General features: G+C 37.2%; 1 protein-coding gene across 3 annotated transcripts in view; it reads left to right on the top strand.

Annotated features, from left to right (window-relative positions):
• Nucleotides 1-22820, top strand: part of LRRC28 (leucine rich repeat containing 28) — a 206388-nt gene that overhangs the window by 160609 nt on the left and 22959 nt on the right. For all 3 annotated transcript variants that reach the window (XM_065906676.1, XM_065906675.1, XM_065906674.1), the window contains 2 exons: nt 1083-1258; nt 2993-3152. In XM_065906676.1, the coding sequence (XP_065762748.1) occupies nt 1083-1258; nt 2993-3152 (336 nt within the window). The remainder of the gene's footprint in view (nt 1-1082; nt 1259-2992; nt 3153-22820) is intronic.

Genomic DNA, 22820 nt, shown 5'->3' with positions numbered 1-22820 from the left:
TTCTGATGAAATAGTGCCCAGTCACTCTAGTATCTGACTCTTTACTGCCCCATGGACTGTAGCCCACCAGGCTCCTCTGTCCATGGGATTCTCCAGGCAAGAATACTGAAGTGGGTTGCTATGCCCTCCTCCAGAGGATCTTCCGACCCAGGGATTGAACCCACGTCTCTTACATCTCCTGCATTGGCAGGCAGATTCTTTACCACTAGCACTACCTGGGAAGCCCATTTTCTGATGAAAGGAATGAGTAAATGTAGGAACTTGTAATGAACAAATAAGGCAAGGGCTTCTGTCTTCTACCTATGTACCTTCTTATTGCCTGTCTCTAGTCGAGCATAGAGAGATTACCTTGTGTTGTGTCTGGAGAGTCAAGGTTTGTTGGCACCTGTTTGTCATTAGAGAAGAAAGGTGTTGAGACTTTTAGGTAACCTGGTGATCTCAGACAGGAAATGGAAAGAGATTGGACACCTGAGTTTTAGTAACCCTGTAAAGCTAAAGGAACAGGAATGTCTCTGCCTTCTGGTTATGAGTGGCTATAGGGAATAGTATGTGATTTGGCTTATTCAATAGACCTTGCCAAGAATATTTTCTCCACGAGTTTATGGAAGGACCCAGTTAAGTTATCTGCTACCATTAAAAATATGTTTGCTTTGTTGGGTGTTTTCCCCACACAAAAATTCTGTTAAACCAAGCTACTATAACTTAACAGAGTTCTCTTTGTTCCTTTTAATTTTGAAAATTTCAATAAACATAAACATAGAAAGGGTAAGAAAACGAGGATAAATGGAGCTTACAAAGCAAATTGTGTAGACCCAATGAAGGAAATTCCTTCCAAGTTTGTCCTTACTGGCAATGCCTGGACCTCAATGAAGATTTCAGTTGAGTTCCAAATGATGAGTCTAAATTTCTGTGCCAGATTTTATTAAGGAACCCAGGATAGCATCTGTTCACTTTGAAAAGAATTTTGGCAATTGAGCAGTGTCTTAAAATTCTAAATGTATATTTTGATTAACACATTTTTATTGGCACATATAGTCATTTCCCTTTGGCTAACACTACTGTGAATGTGTGTCTTTCTGTAGCTGTGGTGCTCCCATTCAAGTTTCTGAGGTGAAGCTGCTTTCCTTTTCATCAGGGCAACTAACCGTTTTCCTCCCTGCTGAGGTGAAGGCCATAGGGACAGAGAAGGATCACGTCCTGCCTCTGCAGGAGCTGGCCATGAGGACTCTGCATCACACCTACCATGCTTCTCTAAAAGGTACATGGGACCTCTCTTTTTTTTCCCCCTACTACTTATTCAGTGAGCTTAGGGATTGTGTTTTATGCTATTTTGATGTTCACTTTCAAAATTGTGGTAAAATGTACCTAACATAAAATTTACCATCTTTAAGTGCTCAGTTCAGTGGTATTAAGTACATTTGCCCAGTTGTGCAACGGGACATTTTTTGTAAGAGAAAAGTTTTAATATTTTGTCAACACTGATCCCTTCAGCAACCCCTACAGACACAGAAAAGCATTCACTAGATATGATGTTCAGTCAAAAGAACAGGTTACATGTTAAACTATGTGGTTGAAGTTGAAAGAAATTGGTTTTGGGGAACACATATTTGGTAGAAGTGAGAAGACTGGCAGAGGTACTTTCTTTACTTTCTTCCATAATAAAAATTGTGCAAAGACCTTACCCCTAAAGCAAAGTTGGTACTTCTTCCAACATAGCAGGTTTTTGACTTGCACCCTCCTCACATCTGAGAAATTTATTTATGTAAAGGGAAATTAATTCCAGGACTCTTTGGCAATATTACCACAGGATGCCAACTCTTGGTTTGGAAAGTCTTTGGTAGTGTATATATGTCTTAGGTGATGTGGAGTTGACCTGAGATGCTTTAAAAAAGCACTATGCAACGTTAATGAGAAAATACATTTCAAGTGTTTTTAAAACTGCTAAGTGTTTTGTCCTTGCTTTTAAAAAAAAGAAAAGTTCATACAAAAACATCTAACATTAACCTCCCAGGAATGTATCAAGTTGTTTTCAAAAACTGAACAGAAAACTGAAATTATTCACCTATGAACAAATTACATTTTTCAAAATGGTTATTGATAAGTCTGGGCAGATACAGAAGATAGTAAGATAATTTGTATTTCCTTCCCAAAGATTATTCCGTGAATTTTAGGTGTCACCTCATCATGACTATTTCTCTCCTGGTGTTCACTGCCAGTAGCAATCCAGGGTACATTTGTGCTCAGGATTGCCTAGACCACTAGGATATTTTGCTTTAAACATTTCTTTTGTGTGCTCAGACTAAACTAAGGAAAAAACATCCCATTTTTATTAATGACAGCTCACAGAAGGGAGACAGGGAATCATTATTTTTCATTTTCTTTGATTTCTTTGTTTCTACTTTTCATTCTTTTCAGTAAATGTAATTTAGCTTGAAACATTCTAAATCCCCAGTAGATTTAGGAGGAACTTAATGAAAGTCTGTTTCAGTCTTCAGTCGCAGTCCTTTTTTTATTCTTGTCTCTTACAGAAGTTTGCAGACCCTCTCTGGGTAAACCCAACAACCTTTTTGGTCTTTGTTCTTTTTTTTTCTTTTTTCATTTATTTTTATTAGTTGGAGGCTAATTACTTTACAGTGTTGTAGTGGTTTTTGTCATACATGGACATGAATCAGCCATGGATTTACAATACTTGTAAATACTTTGTTCTTAAAGAATGTTTGGCCTCACTCTTTCCTTGCTTCCACCTCAGGACAGCTCAGGTCGCTCTTAAAAGAATAGACTTAGGGTTTCTCTTAGTGTCTAAAGTATAAAAAAAACTTTCATTTCCAAATAATGTTATGTTTTCATTCAGTGCCTATCAGATAACAAAACTTTCCACATGGAGTACTTTTCACTAACCGAATTTGCTTGTTAACAGTGAGACGTATTATAAGAAGCCTAGCTCAGGATGTCTCCTTTTTTATTTGTGCATGGTTTTTCTCTTGTGTTCCAGATCTGGACGTCCTGTCTCCAGTCTCGTTGCCCAGAAGCCTCCTGGAGCTGCTGCACTGCCCCCTGGGACACTGTCACCGGTGCAGCGAGCCCATGTTTACGATCGTCTACCCCAAGCTCTTTCCCTTGAGAGAGACGCCAATGGCAGGGCTGCACCAGGGGTAATCATGCCTGTGGGCACCAGGGCGGGAGCGTGGGGAGGGTGAAGGACACACGTGAAAGTGCTGTCGAGTCAGCAGCTTGGAAGGGGCGTAGAGTGCTTCCTGCCATACAGCTAAATGAAACAAGTGCACATTTTCAGTATCATAAGAAAACTGGGTTTCCCTTTATTACATTTTTGGTCTTGTGAAGAATGGTTTTATTGTATATGTTATTTAGAGTAGCTTATTCTTTGGAGAAGTGTTTTCCTGCTGTTCCCGTATTCACAATAGTCTTTAGGCAATAAGGAGTGTAAGAACAAAATATTTGTTATATAATGGGTCCAGCCCAGCCCTTCTATTTAACTCACACTGCTAACTGAAAGTGTGTGGCTGAACATTGTGTGTGTGTTTCTGTTTTGAATTTCTAACACTTCCAAATGGCATTCTCTTGCCACTCTGTTTCTTGGCACAGTGCCTTGAATTTGCAAAGAATGTTAACTAAATAAAAAACTCCATACTGGTAGTTTAAAAAAGAATACCAGACAATTAAAAATAGGACATGAAATGAAAAATCCTCCATTAGCCCTGCCTCAGCTTATAGATTTTCTAAATTTAGAATCTTCTAAATTCGCATTTTTCAAAGTTGAAAAAAAAAGATGCTATAATACTTCACTTATCTTCAAATGTGGTATTTTGGGTTAGTACATTTTTCAGGAAAACTTGTTACCCCTATTCAGCCCCAGAAGCGTTTCCTTTATAATCATTCTTGTAGAATGAGAGCAAGCGTGGGCAGGGTACTGAACCTCTCAGAGCCTCAGAATGGAGCTGGAACAGCCTGCTGGGCAGGGCATCTGAGGATCAGCAGACGATGAAGGCAAACACCTGGCACATAATGGGTGCTCGGCAAATGGTAGCTACCTTTTCCATCTCTCTACCCACTCCTTTCCAAAACTGCATTTGTCTTTTTCTTACCTGAATAATCCTATTTTGCTATACTTTCAGTTCCCATTTCAACTTTCTGTATCTTTAGTTTCCTGCTTCTTTACCATGCCTGCCTCCAGGAGCCCTCCTCCAAACCTTGCTAATCTCCTCCTTCTGATCAGAGGTGACCAGATCACCAAATCAGAGCTGAAAGGACAGAGTCAGGATTTGGGTGTTAACTACATGAGTAAAATTAACAAATGAAGTAGGCACATCTGTAAGAAGCAGTAAGGAATATATTGATCATGTCACCGGCCATGATTCTGACTCCTTCCCTGAGAGATCTTGGGCAGATTGACATAATCATTTCTGAGCTTCATCTTTTCATCAGTAAAATGAACTTAGTAATCATATCTATTTAATAAGGTCATTGTGAGGATTAAATGAGATTATTTTGTATAAAGAGTGAGCCCAGGATGGTACCTGGCATGTAATACATATTGAGTAACTGTTAACTATGATATGTTTTTGTAGTTCATAAACTTTTAAAAATTTATTTTGTGTATGTGTCTTTAGCAAATGATCTTTATATTAGTAAGATATCATTATAGGAAAATCTTAAATTCATTAAACTATAGGAAAATCCTCTGCATTGTTGTTGCACAATTTCCTATAGAGGACATTTCCTTACTAAAAATGTGAAAATGAAAATAATACAATATGGTAAGGATGCTCTGTTAGTAGCTGATGAAATTCTAAATACCTATTTAAAAGATAAATTTTCATTTCATCATGATAAATAATTTGTGAAAATAAAGTAGATCCTTCAAATGAAGTCATTTTTGTGTTATCTTTACATGAAATTTGGGAAACTTATTTGATAAGGATTTGCATATTCTCTTTACTACTACTTGTTTCTCTGCTTCAACCGGTATGAATATCTTATATTGCTTTAGAACATAAATGTAATATTGTTAGTTTAGTAAAATGAGTGTATCAAATACATAGATCTTAGACAATGCCCTTTTGTTAATCTGTGCCAGAAGTGCCTATGTTTATAGCACAAACTGAAATACCAAGATACAAACATGGCTTTCCGTGGTGAGTTAATGCTAAGATTTGAATTTTAGAATTTGTATATTTCATTTGATCCTCTGGACTTTGCTCCATTCCGTGTTGCTGTGGAGATTGTGTTAAAAGCTTCGACTTTAGTTCCTAACCTAGTCTTTAAAGTACTTTCTTTTATAATTGAAAACCAAGTACTGGAATCTGAATAGCTTATTGCTAAAAATAGATCAATATTTTTAATATCATAAATTCTAAAAGGTCTTCACAATATTATTTTTAAGTTTTCTAATATATTCAGTTCAGTTTACGTTGCTTGTCATAAAATAATTCAGCATATCAGCCAATATCTAAATTAATGTGGACATTTGGCATCATTTTAAAGGAACATATTGAATATGCTTCTAAAATACCAAGTCTCATACAAGTATTAGTTCGAACCTAAGTTTAATACAGAGTCAAGTAAAAAGAAATCACAGTATTTTGCATAAACAGTAAATACCGAAATCTTCAAATATCTAGAGAGAGAATACTAGCTGGTATGTTCATAACTTTTGATCACAGTAAGCATAGCAAGTTTCCATTCCCCCAAATTGCTGTTCATTTATTGAAATGGAGAATGTCAGCACAGAGGATTACTTATGACTAAAACACACGTCTGGCTTCCCCCACATGTGTATGAGCCTTATAAATTTTGTGTTTCCCAATAGGAAATCCAGCTACTCAGCAGTTTCTCAAGGGCATTTTATTCATTTCCTACGGATGCCTCCACAGAATACCCCAGAACTGGCCGACAAGATCTGCTGTAGATGTTGTCTCAGAGATCTGAGGGCTAGAGGTCTGAAAGGATTGGTTCCTTCAGAGGGCTGTGACGGAAGGGTCTAAACCTTGTAGATAGCCGTCATCTCCCTTCTATTCACAGTCTTACTTCTATGTGAGTACTTCTTAGTTCTATGTGAGTACTTACTTCTGTGTCCAAATGTCCCTTGTTTATAAGGACACCAGTGACATTGCATTAGGGCCCTCCCTACTGACCTCACCCTAACTTAACTCATTACACCAGCAATGACCCTGTTTCCAAATAAGGTTACTGTTTTACTCTGCTAGGGTTACCATAATAAAATACTATAGGCTGGCTTAAACAACAGAAATTCAGTCTCACACAGAGGCAGAAGTGTGAAATCAGGGTGTATATGGTTAGGTTGTGCTGAGGGCTCTCTTCCTAGTTTGAATTTAGCCATTTTCCTGCTGCCTCAATTGGCAGAGAATATGATCACACACATGTACAAGGTCTCTGGTGTCTCTTCTTATAGGGGCAGTAATCATATCATCAGGACCCCACCATTATGAACTCATCTAAGCCTGATATCTCCAAAAGCCCCATCCCCAAATACCATCACACTGGAGATTAGGGCTTAAACATATGAATCAGTGGCAGGATGGGGGAACACAGTTCAGTCCATAGCAGTCACATTCTGGGGTTTTAGGGATTAGGACTTCAACATATGAATTTAGTGGGATACAATTCATTGCATAACAGTCTGTCCTCCAAAAATTCATGTCCTTCTCACAGGCATAATAAATTCATTCCATCCCAACACCCCCAAAATCCTAACTCATTCCAGCATCAACTCTTGAAATCAAAATCTAATCTTAAGTATCTAAATCAGGTATGAATAAAACTCAGGCATAACTCACCGTGGGACAGAACTCATCTGTGAATCTGTAAAACCAGACTGGTTATCTTCTTTCAGTATATGGTGGTTGGAACAGGCATAAGATAGACATTTACATTACAGAAAGGAGAAAAAGAGATCATGAGTTTCAGAAAAGTCCAAAACCTAGAAGGACAAATTCCATTAGATTTTAATACTTGAGAATAATGCTATGGTTAGACGCTCTGTCCTTTAGACCCTCTGGTGTAGTGGTCTCACCTGAGATCCCTGAGTGAGGGCTCTGCTCTCTAAAACCAAGGAAGCTACCCCACCCTTTGGAATTCCCAGGGTTATTCTTCCCTTTACTTGAGAGCTTATTTCCTGCCTGTGGAATCCCAGAAGTCTGACAGCATTTCTTTACCCTGTTGCATCTCTGTCCCCTCCAAGCTATCAGTATTTCTGCTGAAATGGTTGACCAGATCCACAAGTCTCATGCCTCATCTTTTCAGGGTTGTCTAGCTAAACCCTTGGTGTGCTCTCCAGAACATGCTTTCTCATTTTTTGCAGACAGCCTGGGAACTTCCCAAATCTTCAAGTTCTTTGCTGAACAGCTCCCTCAATCTATCTCCCTCCTCTTACATTTTACTGTAAGCAGCAAAGAGAAACCAGGCCATGCCTTCAGGACTTTGCTTAGAAATCTCCTCAGCTAAATATAGGTGTACCTCATCTTTTTGTGCTTCATTTTATTGCACTTCACAGACAGTGCAGTTTTTACAAATTGAAGGTTTGTGTCAACCCTGCATCAGAAAAGCCTTTTGGTTCCATTTCTCTAACAGCATTTGCTCACTTCCTGTTTTTGTGTCACATTTGGTAATTCTCACTTGGAACTTTTTCATTATTTTTATACTTGTGATAGTGGGTCTGTGATCAGTGATCTTTGATGTTACTGCTACTACTCACTGAAGACTCGGATGATGGTTAGCATTTTTCAGCAATACTTTTAAGTTAAGGTATACACATTGGTTTTTAAAAACATAATGGTTTTGCATACTTTTGACTATATTATAGTGTAACTATAACTTTTATATACACTGGTAAACCAGACAGTTTGTGTAACTTGCTTTATGACTCTCTCTGCTTTATTGTGGTGGTTTGGAACTGAACCTGCAATATATCTGAGGTATGCCTGTATCCAAGATGATCACTTACAAGTTCTGTTTTCCATCCAGCATAACACAATTCAGTTGAGTCCTCTGTGCTTTCTAATAATGATGATCTTTTTTTCATTTTCCGATAACACATTCCTCATTTTTGTCTAATACCTTGTATTTCCAGCAACATCCTGTTCATAACAATATATATGTTGTCTAAGACAGTAGAAGCTTTTGCTATAGCCTACATTTCATAGGATTTTTCCAGGCAAGAATACTGGACTGGGTTGCCATTTCCTTCTCTAGGGGATCTTCCTAACTCAGGGATTGAACCCATGTCTCCTATATCTCCTACTTGGCAGGCAGTTTTTTATGACTGAGCTACCTGGGAAGCCCCTTTTCTGTAGTTTTCCTCTTTTATTTGTAAGCCGTCACCTGATATTCTTTAATATCTGTATTTCTACCAATAGTCTCGACAAGGCAAAACTCTTCTAGCCTCTACTGCTTAATTTCGAAGCCACATCTAGATTTTTAAATGTTTGTTACAGCAGCTTCCCTTACTGAATTTGTATTCAGTTAGCAGTCTTCAGAGAAACAGAATATGTATCTATATCTGTAATTAATAAATATAGGCAGAGATTGATTGCTTTTAAGGAATTGGCTCACATGATTTGGGAACTGGCAAGTCCAAAACCATAGGGCAGGCTGGCAATTCAGGAAAGAGTTGATGCTGCAACTTTGAGTCTGAATGTCACAGGGCAGCAGGCTAGAAACCCAGGTAGGGTTTCTATGTAGCTGTCTTCAGGAAAAGTCCTTGTGCCTCTTTGCTCTCAAACTGATCAGATGAGGCCCACCTACACTATGGAGCATTATCTGCTTTACTTAAAGTCTACTAATTTAAATGTCAAAAAGCACTTCCCTGGTGGCTCAGACGGTAAAGAATCCACCTGCAATGCCTGGGTTCGATCCCTGGGTCAGGAAGATCCCATGGAGGAGGGTAGGGCAACCCACTCCAGTATTCTTGCCTGGAGAATCCCCATGGACAGAGGAACCTGGCAGGCTCCTCATAGAAACCTAGGGCTCCCCCATAGGGCTCCTCCTCTTACATGTCCATAGGGTCACAAAGAGTCGGACACGACTGAGCAGCTAAGCTGCAGCTGCTGCTACGTCTGAAAAATACCTTCACAGCAACATCTAGACTGGTGTTTGACCAAATAACTGGGTCAGGTCAAGTCAAGTTGACAAAATTCACCACCGTACACATTCAAAAGGTCTCAGTTAAATCACCAGAATGTTTTGAGACAGAAACTGCCCAGAATCCCAGTGTTCCTTTCCATATCACTTGATTAAATCTGGTCCATAACAGATACTAACAGTGCATGCTTTGGTGTTGGTGTGGTGACATGTGATATCTCTGCTCTTGTACAGTAAATCCCTGGGGCTGGAATGAAAGAACTCATAAGCATTAGGGGATCAGGAGACCCAGTTGGAAGTTGAGCTATGTTACTTAGTTCTGTAAGATAGGTACTATTATTAGGAGAATCATGCCTTCTATATAGTTCAACCTAATATAATCCCCATGTTATGGGGGTAGGAGGGTGTGGAACTGGGTCTCAGGAAAGTTAAAACCTGGGCCAAACCTGGGCCAAGACCTCACAGCACAGCTGGGATTTGATCCATTTAGCAGTCTGGCTTCAAATCTGTGATTTAGACACTATGCTGTAACTATTAATAGCTACTGGATAAATCACGGCATATGGAGAAATTTTGAAATAGTACTCATAAAATGAAGATAAGCTCTAATATTCTGCACAAGATACTTCTGAAAAATATATGTGTGTATACATACATGTGTGTATGTGTGCACTAAGAAATCCTGCAGGATATAAATCTAATTGTAAACTGTGATCACCTTGAAAGGGAATATTGTAAGGTTATGGAGTAGTCAGGTGGGGACTTTAATTTTCAGTTCTGTATACTATAGGAACATTTGAATATTTTCAGTAAGGATGTATTTTTGTAAATATACAAAAAATAATAAAAAGTAGTATATAGCTAAAGTGAAAAGAAAGTGAGAGTTGCTCAGTTGTTTCCAACTCTTTGCGGCCCCATGGACAGTACAGTCCATGGAATTCTCCAGGCCAGAATACTGGAGTGGGTAGCCTTTCCCTTCTCCAGGGGATCTTCCCAGCCCAGGGATTGAACCCAGGTCTCCTGCATTGTAGGTGGATTCTTTACCAGCTGAGCCACAAGAGAAACCCAGAATATAGCTAAAGGGACTTTAAAAAAAAAAACCTTTTGCTTGAAACTTTATAAGGTTAAGAAAGAAAAGGAAAGATTCTGGTAGCAATTTTTAAGTTTAGTTAAAAATGTTTTTAAACAGGTTACATAATGATACCCAATTTTTGTCAGCCATGGGTTATATATAAATACATACGTGTGTGTGTGTGTATGTATATATGTGTGTATGTATATATGTGTATATATATGTATATGTATATATATATGTAGTTTAAATTGTTTGAATATGTAGGAAAAGTCTTGATGGCTCACCAAAGCAGTGATTTTCTTTGAGTAGTGTTGAATTTTTGCAACAAATTGGTGTTGCTTTAAAAGTTAAAAATGATGTTTAATTATTAAAACTTTAGCTGACCAATGGTTTCTCTTTTACTTATTTATTTATTTGCAGGAGAAACAAAATAAATTTATTCAAGTCATACATTATCATCAAGACAAAATTAGGAAAAAGAAGTCTGCAAAAGGAAGTGTATCAGATGGAAGTACTGCCACTGGAAATGTCAACTCTTAAAATACTATTTTAGGTTAAAGTAGAATATCTCTTTGTTGACTTCTTAACTGAGGATCCAGATTCCTGATGCTTCCTATTCCTTTTTTTAAAATCAGGATAAGGGCATTTAACATGAAATCTACCTTCTTAGCAAATGTTTCAGTGTACTGTATAGTATTAACTGTAGGTACTGTATTATACAGAAGCTCTCTAGAACTTACTCATTCTGCATAACTGAAACTGCACCCATTGAATACAACTCCTGCTTCTCCCTCCCGCAGTCCCTGGGAACTCACCATTCTGCTTCTGAGTTTGACCATTTTAGATGTCTCATGTAAGTGGAATCATGCAGTATTTGTCCTGCAACAGGCTTATTTCCCCTACCATATTATCTTCCAGGTTCATCCATGTTGTTTCAAAGAGCAGGACTTCCTTTTTTAAGGCTAACTAATATGCTAGTGTGTGTGTGTATGTCTTAGTTGCTCAGTCATGTCCAACTCTTTGAAAGCCTGTAGCCAGGCTCCTCTGTCCATGGGGGATTCTCTAGGCAAGAATACTGGAGTGGATTGCCAGGCCCTCCTCCAGGGGATCTTCCCAACCCAGGGATTGAACCCAGGTCTCCTGCATTGCAGGCAGATTCTTTACCATTTGAGCCACCTGGGAAGCACTCTATTGTATGTGCATTCCATATTTTCTTTATCCATTCATCAATTGATAGACATTTAGGTTGTTTCCACATTTTGGATATTGTGAACATGGGAGTGCAGATATTTCTTTGAGACCCTGATTTTAAATCTTTTGGCTATATACTCAGAGGTGGGGTTGTGGGATCTGTTCATTCTATTTTTAATTTTTTGTGAAACTGTATTCTATAGCGACTGCAGCATTTTCCATTCCCCCCAACATGTATAAGGATTCCTCTTTCTCTCCGTCCTTGCCAACACTTACTTTTTGTCTGTTTAGTTTGTTTTTAGAGCAGCCATCCTGACCGGCGTGAGGGGATGTCTCTCTGTGGTTTTGATTTGTGTTTCCCTACAATCTGCAATGCTGAGAACCTTCTCATATACTTGTTGGCCGCCTCTGTGTCTTCTTGGGGAAAATGTCTGTTTTTAAATCAGATTGAGTTTTTTTGCTATTGAGTTATAGGAGTTCCTGATATATTTTAGATATCAGTCCATCGTTAAATACAGAGTTTGCAAATATTGTCTCCATTCTGTAGGTTGCATTTTCCTTTTGCTGGTTGTTTACTTTGCTGCTTGGAAGCTTTTTAGTTTGATGTAGCCCCTCTTGCCTATTTCTGTTGCTTGTACTTTTGGTGTCATAGCAAAGACCAATGTCAAGGGGCCTTTCTGCTGTTTTCTTCTAGAGGTTTTTCAGTTACAGGCCTTATGCTTAGGTTTTTAATTCATTTTGAATTCATTCATTTTGAATTCATTTTGTGTATGCTGTAGGATAAGGGTCCACTTTGATCCTTCTGCATGTAGATATCCAGTTTTCCCATGCTGTTTCTCGAAGAGACTGTCCTTTTCCCATTGTATATTGTTGGCTTCCTTGCGGAAGATCAGTTGACTGCCTATGTGTGGGTTTATTTCCAGGCTCTCTATTCTGTTCCATTGGTCTATACATCTGTCTTTATACCAGTATCATACTATTTTGATTACCATAGAATATTTTGAAATCAAGAAGTATGATGCCTTCAGTTTTGGGTTTTTTTCTCAAGATTTGTTTTATATTCAGATCTTTTGTGGGACAATATGAATTTTAGGATTCTTTTTTCTATTTCCACTATTGAAAAGCCATTGGAGTTGTTTCCAAATTGCTCAGAATAATGGGATCCACTCAATTATTAATCTGTCCAGTCAGTCAGCAGACATGCTGTGAGCATCTGCTGTGAGCTGGACACTGTGGTGGTGAGGATGCCATGCCTTCAGTTGGCTGCTTTCAAGCTCAGATTTACAGAACTTGGTTCTTTTAGGAGTTCTCCCTGGTCTTTTAAGCCCGAGTGATTACATGAGAGAACCATATGTCTGGGTAACTGTTGTTCCTAGGGTAGGGACCCATTTGTTAGAGAGTGTGCAGGACTTTGTCTGTTTGGACAACTTAATATTCCTTTTTCCCACTCATTAGTAGTTTATTTTTAAATAGTATCTTCTATCTAATTCTTATATGATTAAATGACTTATCACTTATGAAATATTTCATGTTGCCTTGCCCTTGCTTTTTGTGGGTATTACTTTACAACAGTAATGCTGACATTATTTTCTTACTTATGTTTGGATTCTTTTTTCCTTTCAGCAAAAGCGTATTTGTTGGCACCCTCTTTTTTTTTTAAATTGAAGGATACTTGCTTTACAGAATTTTGCTGTTTTCTGTAAAACCTCAACATGAATCAGCCATAGGTATACATATATCCCCTCCCTTTTGAACCTTCCTCCCTATCCCATCCCTGTAGGTTGATCCAGAGCCCCTGTTTGAGTTTCCTGATCCATACAGCAAATTCCCACTGACTCTCTATTTTACATATGGTAATTTAAGTTTGCATGTTACTCTTTCCATAAATCTCACCCTCTCCTCACCTCTCCCCATGTCCATAAGTCTGTTCTTTATGTCTGTTTCTCCATTGCTGCCCTGTAAATAAATTCTTCAGTACAATTTTTCTAGATTCCATATATATGTGTTAGAATATGGTATTTATCTTTCTCTTTCTGACTTACTTCACTCTGTACAATAGGTTCTAGGTTCATCCCCACCTCATTAGAACTGGCTAAAATGTGTTCCTTTTTATGGCTAAGTAATATTCCATTGTGTATATGTACAACAACTTGTTTATCCATTCATCTGTTGATGGATATCTAGGTTGATACAGTCACTGTGGAAGATGGTATGGAGATTCCTTTAAAAACTAGGAATAAAACCACTATATGGCCCAGCAATCCCACTCCTAGGCATATACCCTGAGGAAACCAAAACTGAAAAAGACATATGTATCCCATTGTTCACTGCAGAACTATTTACAATAGCTAGAACCTAGATGTTGGCACTGTCTTAAGGTGACTTATGGAATTTTGCATGGGTCAAATATTCTTCAAGAGATTTAAATAAATTGTTCTTAACTGTTTTTTCCTCATTGTGTCACTCAGCACTTCCATACTGACCATCTGCTGTGTGCAAAACTCTGTGCTAAGTTCAGCTGTGATTAAGCCACCTGATACTTGTTTTCCAACACATAGCTCACTCCTAAAGGTCTAAAGCATGACAGATCTAGTAGAGAAACTATATATTTAAGTCTTAGGTTCTGCACACAGAATCTTCTCATGTCATTTTTAACATAAATGTAACAAGATATAAAATATGTTATTAGATGATTCTCCTATAATCCTCTTATATGTTAATATGTTCACAGGCTTGGGATTTCATCTGATCAGTTCTGTCTAATATTATTTTTCTTCTGGCTTGAATTTCTGTATGAGTCAAGGATATGTTTTTTGTTTCTAATCAGAAAGAGATTTATAAAGGAAACACCACATTTCTTGTGATTTTGTTGGGCTCCAATATGTGCAACAACATTGTAATTTTTTTCCCTTAAGAATAGTGGTAGTTCTGTATTTTAAAACTGAGCTGAAATGCTCTTCCTTCTGCCTTGCCTATAAATATGCTCAGAGACACTAAAGCAGCAAATGTCATGTCTGATGTTCTTTGTAGAATTTATCAGCATCTTTCTCCTAATTGTAGAGTTTACCGCATAGCTAAAAGTTTTTTCCCCGAAACTGTCATGTCCCTGGTGCCACAGTTCAGTAATTTTTTTAAAGGACCTAACCAACACAAATGCATTATTAGGCCGTAGACCTGTTGATGTACTTGTAACAACTTACATCGTTAATGAAACAAGCAGTTAAAATACACTCTAAGATGAGTCTCCCAAAAGTAAATAAGTATACCTATTATTCAGCCATTAAAAAGAATTAAGTAATGCCATTTTCAGCAACACGGATGGACCTAGAGATTGTCATACTGAGAGAAGTAAATCAGAGAAAGAGAAATACCATACACTATCCCTTACGTATGAAATATCTAAAATGAAATGACACAAATGAACCTATTTACAAAGCAGAAACAAACTCACACACCTGGAGATGAATTTCTGATTTGTTCTAAGGGAAGGAATAGTTAGGGAGTTTGGGGGTGATATTTACACACTGCTAGAGGACGGGGGAGCCTGGTGGGCTGACGTCTGTGGGGTCGCACAGAGTCGGACACGACTGAAGTGACTTAGCAGCAGCAGCCGCAGAGTTAAAATGGATAATCAAAACGACCTTACTGTATAGCACAGGGAACTCTGCTCAGTATTGAATGGCACCCTAAATGAGAAAAGAATCTGAAAAAGAGTAGATTACACACACATGTATAACTTTGTTGTGTACCTGGAACTGGCACAACAATGTTAATCAACTATACGCTGATATAAAATAAGATGCTTTTTTAAGAGTAAATAACTGCACAGTCTTAGAATTTCTGTAAAGCACAAATATAACACCTCCAGGTTGCCCACCATACCCTGTTGAGCATCATAAGGAATTAATAATAATCCAGTGGGCATTATGCTTCAGTGAATAGCAATCCCACATATATTTATGAAATTGGATTCTTTTGCTTAGAAACTTTATTTGTAATTGTGGTATGAAGTATATCACTTCTCTGAATGATTTTTCACTTAACATAATTATGTTTTTCAAAGGCAGGAAGAAATAGCTGATCCTCAAAAATGAACTTGCCTTTCAAGATCATTTTGTGCCAAAAGTTCCTTATTTATGCAGCTATCCACATTCTGATGTAGCAAATTATCTGAATTAGGGTTCTAACCAACTTTACTTTTTTTTAAATTAAGGTAATACAAAGTATATAATAACTTAAAATTCACATAGCAAACAGAATTGTATTTATAAATCAGTTTGGAGAGAATTGACATCTTCATTATTTCTGAATCTTTGAGTGAATGAGCACAGTATGTCTCTCCATTTATTTAGATATTCTCTTATTTCTTTTATCAGCATTTAATAATTTTAAGCACCTTTAAATGTTTTAAGATTATACCCAAGTATTTCACTTTCTTCATGTGATTATAAATGATATTATATTTTAAATTTTCAATTTCCATTATTCATTGTTAGTATATGGAAAGGTGATTAATTTTTATATTTTGATCTTACGTACTTAAAACCTTGTTGACCTTGCTTAAGAGTCAAGCAGTATTTTTGATAGATTCTTGGCATTTTCTGTGTAGACATGTCATTTGAAAGTAGAAATAGTTTTTATCTCTTCCCTTTCAATCTGTATGCCTTTTAAAAATTTTTCTTGCTTTATTGCAGTGACTGGAACTTCCCATGTGTACTGTATTGACTAAGGTGGTGAAAATGGGCAGTACTGCAAAGTGTGATGTAGGCAGTGCTGTTCAGTCACTGAGTGGTATCTGACTCTTTGCAGCCGTGTGGACTGTAGCAACCAAAGTGACAATATACAGCTTTGACGTACTCCTCCAATTTGGAACCATCTGTTGTTGCATGTCCAGTTCTGTTACTTCTTGACCTGCATACAGATTTCTCAGGAGGCAGGTAAGGTGGTCTGGTATTCCCATCTCTTGAAGAATTTTCCACACTTGGTTGTGATCTATATAGCCAAAGGCTTTAGCATAATCAATGAAGCAGAAGTAGATTTTTTCTGGAATTCTCTTGCTTTTTCTATGATCCAGTAGATGTTGACAATTTAATCTCTGGTTCCTCTGCCTTTTCTAAATCCAGCTTGAACATCTGGGAGTTCTCAGTTCACGTACTTTTGAAGCATGGCTTGGGAGAATTTCGAGCATTGCTTTGCTAGTGTGTGAGATGAATGCAATTGTGCAGTAGTTTGAGCATTCTTTGGCATTGCCTTTCTTTGGGATTGGAATGAAAACTGACCTTTTCCAGTTCTGTGGCCACTGCCGAGTTTTCCAAATTTGCTGGCATATTGAGTGTAGCACTTTCACAGCATCATCTTTTAGGACGTGAAATAGCTCAGCTGGAATTCCATCAACTCCACTAGCTTTGTTCATAGTGATGCTTCCTAAGGCCCACTTGATCTCACATTCCAGGATTTCTGGTTCTAGGTGAGTGAAAACACCACCACGATTTTCTGGGTCATGATATAGTTCTTCTGTGTGTTCTTGCCACCTCTTTTTAATATCTTCTGCTTCTGTTAGGTCGCTACCATTTCTGTCCTTTACTGAGCCCATCTTTGCATGAAATGTTCCCTTAGTATCTCTAATTTTCTTGAAGAGATATCTGTCTTTCCCATTCTGTTGTTTTCCTCTATTTCTTTGCTTGATCACTTAGAAAGGCATTTTTATCCCTCCTTGCTCTTCTTTGGAACTCTGCATTCAGATGGATATATCTTTCCTTTTCTCCTTTGCCTTTTGCTTCTCTTTTCTCAGCTATTTGTAAGGCCTCCTCAGATAGTCATTTTGCCTGTTTGCGTTTCTTTTCTTGGGGATGGTTTTGATCACCACCTCCTGTATAATGTTATGAACTTCCATCCACAGTTCTTCAGGCACTCAGTCTATCAGATCTAATCCCTAGAATCTATTTGTCACTTCTACTGTATAATTGTACAGGATTTGATTTAGGTCATACCTGAATGGTCTAGTGGTTTTCCCTTCTTTCTTCAATTTAAATCTGAATTTTGCAGTAAAGAGTTCATTATCTGAGCCATGGTCAGCCTCTGGTCTTCTTTTTGCTGACTGTATAGAGCTTCTCCATCTTCAAATGCAAAGAATATAATCAGTCTGATTTCAGCATTAACCATCTGGTGATATCCATGTGTAGAGTTGTCTCTTGTGTTGTTGGAAGAGGGTGTTTCCTATAAGAATATAATCAGTCTGATTTCAGCATTAACCATCTGGTGATATCCATGTGTAGAGTTGTCTCTTGTGTTGTTGGAAGAGGGTGTTTCCTATGACCAGTGCATTCTCTTGGCAAAACTGTTAGCCTTTGCCCTGCTTCATTTTGTACTTCAAGGCCAAACTTGCCTGTTACTCCAGGTATCTCTTGACTTCTGCTTTTGCGTTCCAGTCCCCTGTGATGAAAAGGATGTCTTTTTTTGGTGTTAGTTTATTAAAATGGTATCATCTGCATAGCTGAAGTTGTTGATATTTCTCCTGGCAATCTTGATTAAACAGCTTGTGAGTCATCTAGGCCCTCATTTCGCATGATTTACTCTGCATAGCAGTTAAATAAGCAGGGTGACAATATACAGCCTTGTCATATTCTTTTCCCAACTTTGAACCATTCCATTGTTCCATGTCCAGGTCTAACTGTTGCTGCTGGACATGCATACAGGTTTATCAGGAGATAGGTAAGATGATCTGATATTCCCATATCCTTGAGAATTTTCCATAGTTCGTTGTGGTCCACACAGTCCAAAGGCTTTCACATAGTCAGTGAAGCAGAAGTAGATGTTTTCCTGGAATTCCCTTGCTTTTTCTATGATCCAGCAGATGTTGGCAATTTGATCTCTTTGGTTCCTCTGTCTTTTCTAAATCCAGCTTGTACATCTGATGTAAGCAGTAGGTTTTATCAAATATGTATCAAAATGAGAAGGATGACCTCTCTTCTTGGTTTGCTGAGTTTTTATCATGAATGGGTGTTGTGTTTGGTCAAATACTTTTTGCATCTATTGATATCATACTGATTTTTCTTTGTTAACCAGTTGGTGAATTATTGGATGACACTGATTTTCAAGTATTGAACCAGCTTTACATACCCAGAATACCTCCCGCTTAATTATGGTGTATAGTTTTTTCTGTGCATTTCTGTATTTAATTTGTTAATGCTTTCTTGAGAATTTTTTTAATCTCTGTTTATGAGAGCTATTGGTCTCTAGTTTTCTAGTTTTGTACTTTGTCTGGTTTTAGAGTCTGAATAATGCTGGCCTCATAAAATGAGCTGGAAAGTGTTCCTCCTCTCTTATTTTTCTGAAAGAGATAGTATAAAAATTCATCTCAGTTCTTTAAGTGATTGATAGACTTCTCCAATGAAACCATTTGGGCCTGGAAATTTCTCCTTTTAAATTACAGATTCAGTTTATTTAATAGTCACACAGTTACTCACATTGGCTATTTTATCTTGGTTGCGTTTTGATATTTCGTAGTTTTCAAGGGGCTCATCTGTTCTCAGTTTGTAAACTTGTGTGTGAAGTTGTTCACTTGTATCTTTTTAATGGCTGCAGGATATGTGCTAATACCGCCTGTGTCATTTCTTACCTTAATTTGTGTCTTTAAAAAGCTCTGCCAGTCTTACTAGAGACGTATTAACTCTATTGACTTTCTTAATCCCAGTAAAGGTTTAATTTAACTGGTTTCTCCTCTTTACTTCCTCCTACTAGATTTGGATTTATTTTGCCCTTTTTGGGGGGGATGGTGGTGTTTAGGGTAAAAACTTAAATTATTGACTTGATATGTTTCCTGTTTTCTAACATAAGTATTTAAAGCTGTTAATTTCTCTCTCAGCACTGCTGTACAGTATCTCAAAATTTTTAGAATGTTTTATTTTCATTGTTGTGTAAATTTTTATATCCTTTGGGACTGCCTATTTAAGCAGTGGAAAAGACTCACACATCTGGAGATTTTCCTGTTCTGTTTTATATCTAGTTTGATTCCATAGTGGACACAGAACATGCTCTGTGATTTTTACTTGCTCTAGACAAATTGTTCTTCATTCTCTAACTTCCTGGGGGAAGCTAATAAAGTTGCTATTAGAGCTATCTTCTTTTCTAATATTTGTATTTGTGCTATAAATTTCCCTTTTGTACTTCTTTTGCCTCATAGCAAAATTTTTTGATCAGTTATATTTCATTTTCATCTGCTCAAAATATTTTAATTTCTGTGGAGCTTGAGAAGAATATGTGTTTTTCTGTTGTTGGGTAGAATATCTATAAATGTCAATTAAGTCAAGTTGATTAATGATATTGAGTTCAACTATATCCTTTCTGACTTTCTGCTTTCTTATCTTTCAGTTACTTAGAGAGGGATGCTGAAGTCTCCAGCTCTATTAGTGGGTTTGTCTGTTTCTTCTTAAAGCTCTGTCAGTTTGCCTTGTGTGCTTTGGTGCTCTGTTTTCAGCTTCATGCACCTTACACATTATTATCTCTTCTTAGAGAATTGACCCCTTTATTATTATGTAATGTTCCTCTTTATTTCTGATAGTCTTCCCTGTCCTGAAGTCTTCTTTATCTGTAACAAAATAGCTGTTACATCTATCTTTTGGTTAGTGTTAACATTGACTACCTTTACTGTCCCCTTACTGTTAACCAATCTATATATTTATGTTTAAAGTGAATTTCTTGTACACAGCATAGTTGGGTCTTGTATTTCCATCCACTCAAACAGTTTGTCTTTTCAGTGGTATGTTTAGATCATTCATGCATAAAATGGTTATTGATTTAGTTGGATTAATTGTTATTGTGTTTATAACTGTTTTCTGTTGTCTATATTTGTTCTTTCTTTTCTCCATTCTTTTTGCCTTTTCTGTTTTTAATTGACCTTTTTATGTGGTTCTATTTTATCTCCTCTCATAGCTTGTCAATTATACTTTTCTAAAAATTTGTAATAGTTTCCTTATCGTTTTCAATAAACATTTTAAACTAATCAAACTCCACCTTCAAATGATACACTGTACTGCTCCACTTGTAGTGCAAGTACTTTTTAACAGAATATTCCTAATTCCTCCCTTGTAAACCTCATGACATTGCTCTCATTCATTTCACTATTCATCTGTTGTAATTATACAGTACATTGTAACCCTTATTACTTGAAACAAATTAATTTTTAGATTAATTGAAAATTACAAACACATAAAAGATTTTATTTACCTTTATTCCTTCTCTAGCAACCTTCCTATTTATTTATTCTGAAGTAAGTTATTTTATTCTTTTATATACATTTATATATATATACATATATGCACATACATATATTTATTTATTTGGCTGCTCCGGGACTTGGTTTCAGCATGCAGGATCTTTAGCTGCACCGTGTGGGATCTAGTTCCCTAACCAGTAATCCAACCCTGGCCCCCTGCCTTGGGAGTGTGGAGGCTTAGCCACTGGACTACCAGGGAAGTCTATTTTTATTTTTAAAAATTTTATTGACATGTAGTTGATTTATAATATTACATTAATTTGAGATACACAACACAGTGATTCAATATTTTTATAGATTTTACTCCATTTAAAGTTATTACAAATATTGACTGTATTCCCTATGCTATATAATATGTTCTTGTAGTTTATTTACTTTATACATAGTAGTTTATGCCTCTTAATCCACTATTTTACCCCTCCCTCCTTCCCTCTCACTGGTAACCACTAGTTTGATCAGTTTTATCTCTATATTTATGAATCTGTTTCTGTTTTGTTATATATATTCTTTGTTTTATTCTTTAGATTCCACATGTAAGTGATAACACAGTATTTTTCTTACTCTGGGTGGCTTATTTCACTTAACATGAGACTCTTCAGGTCCATCCGTGTTGCTGCAAGTGGCAGGATTTCATTATTTTTTTTTATGGCTGATTTATATTTCATTGTGTTTGTGTCTATATATACAGATATGTATATGTATATATATCCATTCATCTGTTGATAGACACTTAGCTTCCATATCTTCACTATTATAAATAATTCTGTTATGAACATTGGGGTGTGTGTATCTTCTTGAGTTATTTTCTTCAGTTGTATACACAGGAGTGGAATTGCTGAATCTTATTGTAGTTCAGTTTTAGTTTTTTGAGGACCCTCCATGCTGTTTTCCATAGTAGCTCTACCAATTTACATTCCAACTGGAAGTGTGCTAGGGCTCCCTTTACTCCACATCCTTGCCAAAATTTGTTATTTGTAAATGTTTTGATAATAGCCATTCTGAAAACTATGAAGTGATAGTTCATTGTGGCTTTGATTTATAGTTCTCTGATGAAATGTTGAATATCTTTTCATGTGCCCATTAACCACCTGTATGTTTTCTTTGGAAAACTGCCTATTAATGTTTTCTGCCCATTTTTAAATCAGGTTGCTTGGTTTTGGTTTTGGTTTTTTGATATTGAATTGTATGAGCTGTTTATATATTGGAGGTTATTGTTGTTTAGTCCCTAAGTTGTGTCTGACTCTTTTGCAACTCCATGGACTATAGCCTTGCAGTCTCCTCTGTCCAGGGAACTTCCCAGGCAAGAATACTGCAGTGGCCAGGGGATCTTCCAGATCCAGGAATTGAACCTGTGTCTCGTGCATTGACAAGTGGGTTCTTTACCACTGAGCCACCAGGGAAGCCCATATTTAGGGTATTAACCCCTATTGATAATACCATTTGTGAATATTTTCTATCGTTCAGTGGACTGTCTTTTCACTATGTTGATAGTTTCATTTGCTGTACAAAAACTTTTAAGGTTAAGTAGGTCCCATTTGTTTGTTTTTGCTTTTGGTTCCTTTACCACCAGACCTGCCTCCTGAGAAATCTGTAGGCAGGTCAAGAAGCAACAGTTAGAACTGGAAATGGGACAACAGACTGGTTCCAGATCAGGAAAGGAGTACGTCAAGGATGTATATTGTCACCCTGCTTATTTAACTAATATGCAAAGTATGTCATGAGAAATGTTGGACTGGATGAAGCATGAGCTGGAATCAAGATTGCCAAGAGAAATATCAATAACCTCAGATATGCAGATGACACAATCCTTACAGCAGAAAGCGAGGAAGAACTAAAGAACCTCTTGATGAACGTGAAAGAGGAGAGTGAAAAAGTTGGCTTAAAAGTCAACATTTAGAAAACTAAGATCATGGCATCTGGTCCCATCACTTAATGGCAAATAGATGGGAAACAGTGGAAACAGTGACAGACTTTATTTTGGGGGGCTCCAAAATCACTGCAGAAGGTGATTGCAGCCATGAAGTTAAAAGACACTTACTCCTTGGAAGAAAAGCTATGACCAACCTAGACAGCAAATTAAAAAGCTGAGACATTACTTTACCAACAGAGGTTCATGTGGTTTTCTAGTAGTCATGTATGGCTGTGAGAATTGGACTATAAAGA

This window comes from Muntiacus reevesi, chromosome 15, assembly GCF_963930625.1.
Source record: "Muntiacus reevesi chromosome 15, mMunRee1.1, whole genome shotgun sequence".
Classification (NCBI taxonomy): domain Eukaryota; kingdom Metazoa; phylum Chordata; class Mammalia; order Artiodactyla; family Cervidae; genus Muntiacus; species Muntiacus reevesi.
The sequence above is the reverse complement of the archived record's forward strand: the minus strand, read 5'-3'. Positions and strand labels throughout refer to the sequence as shown.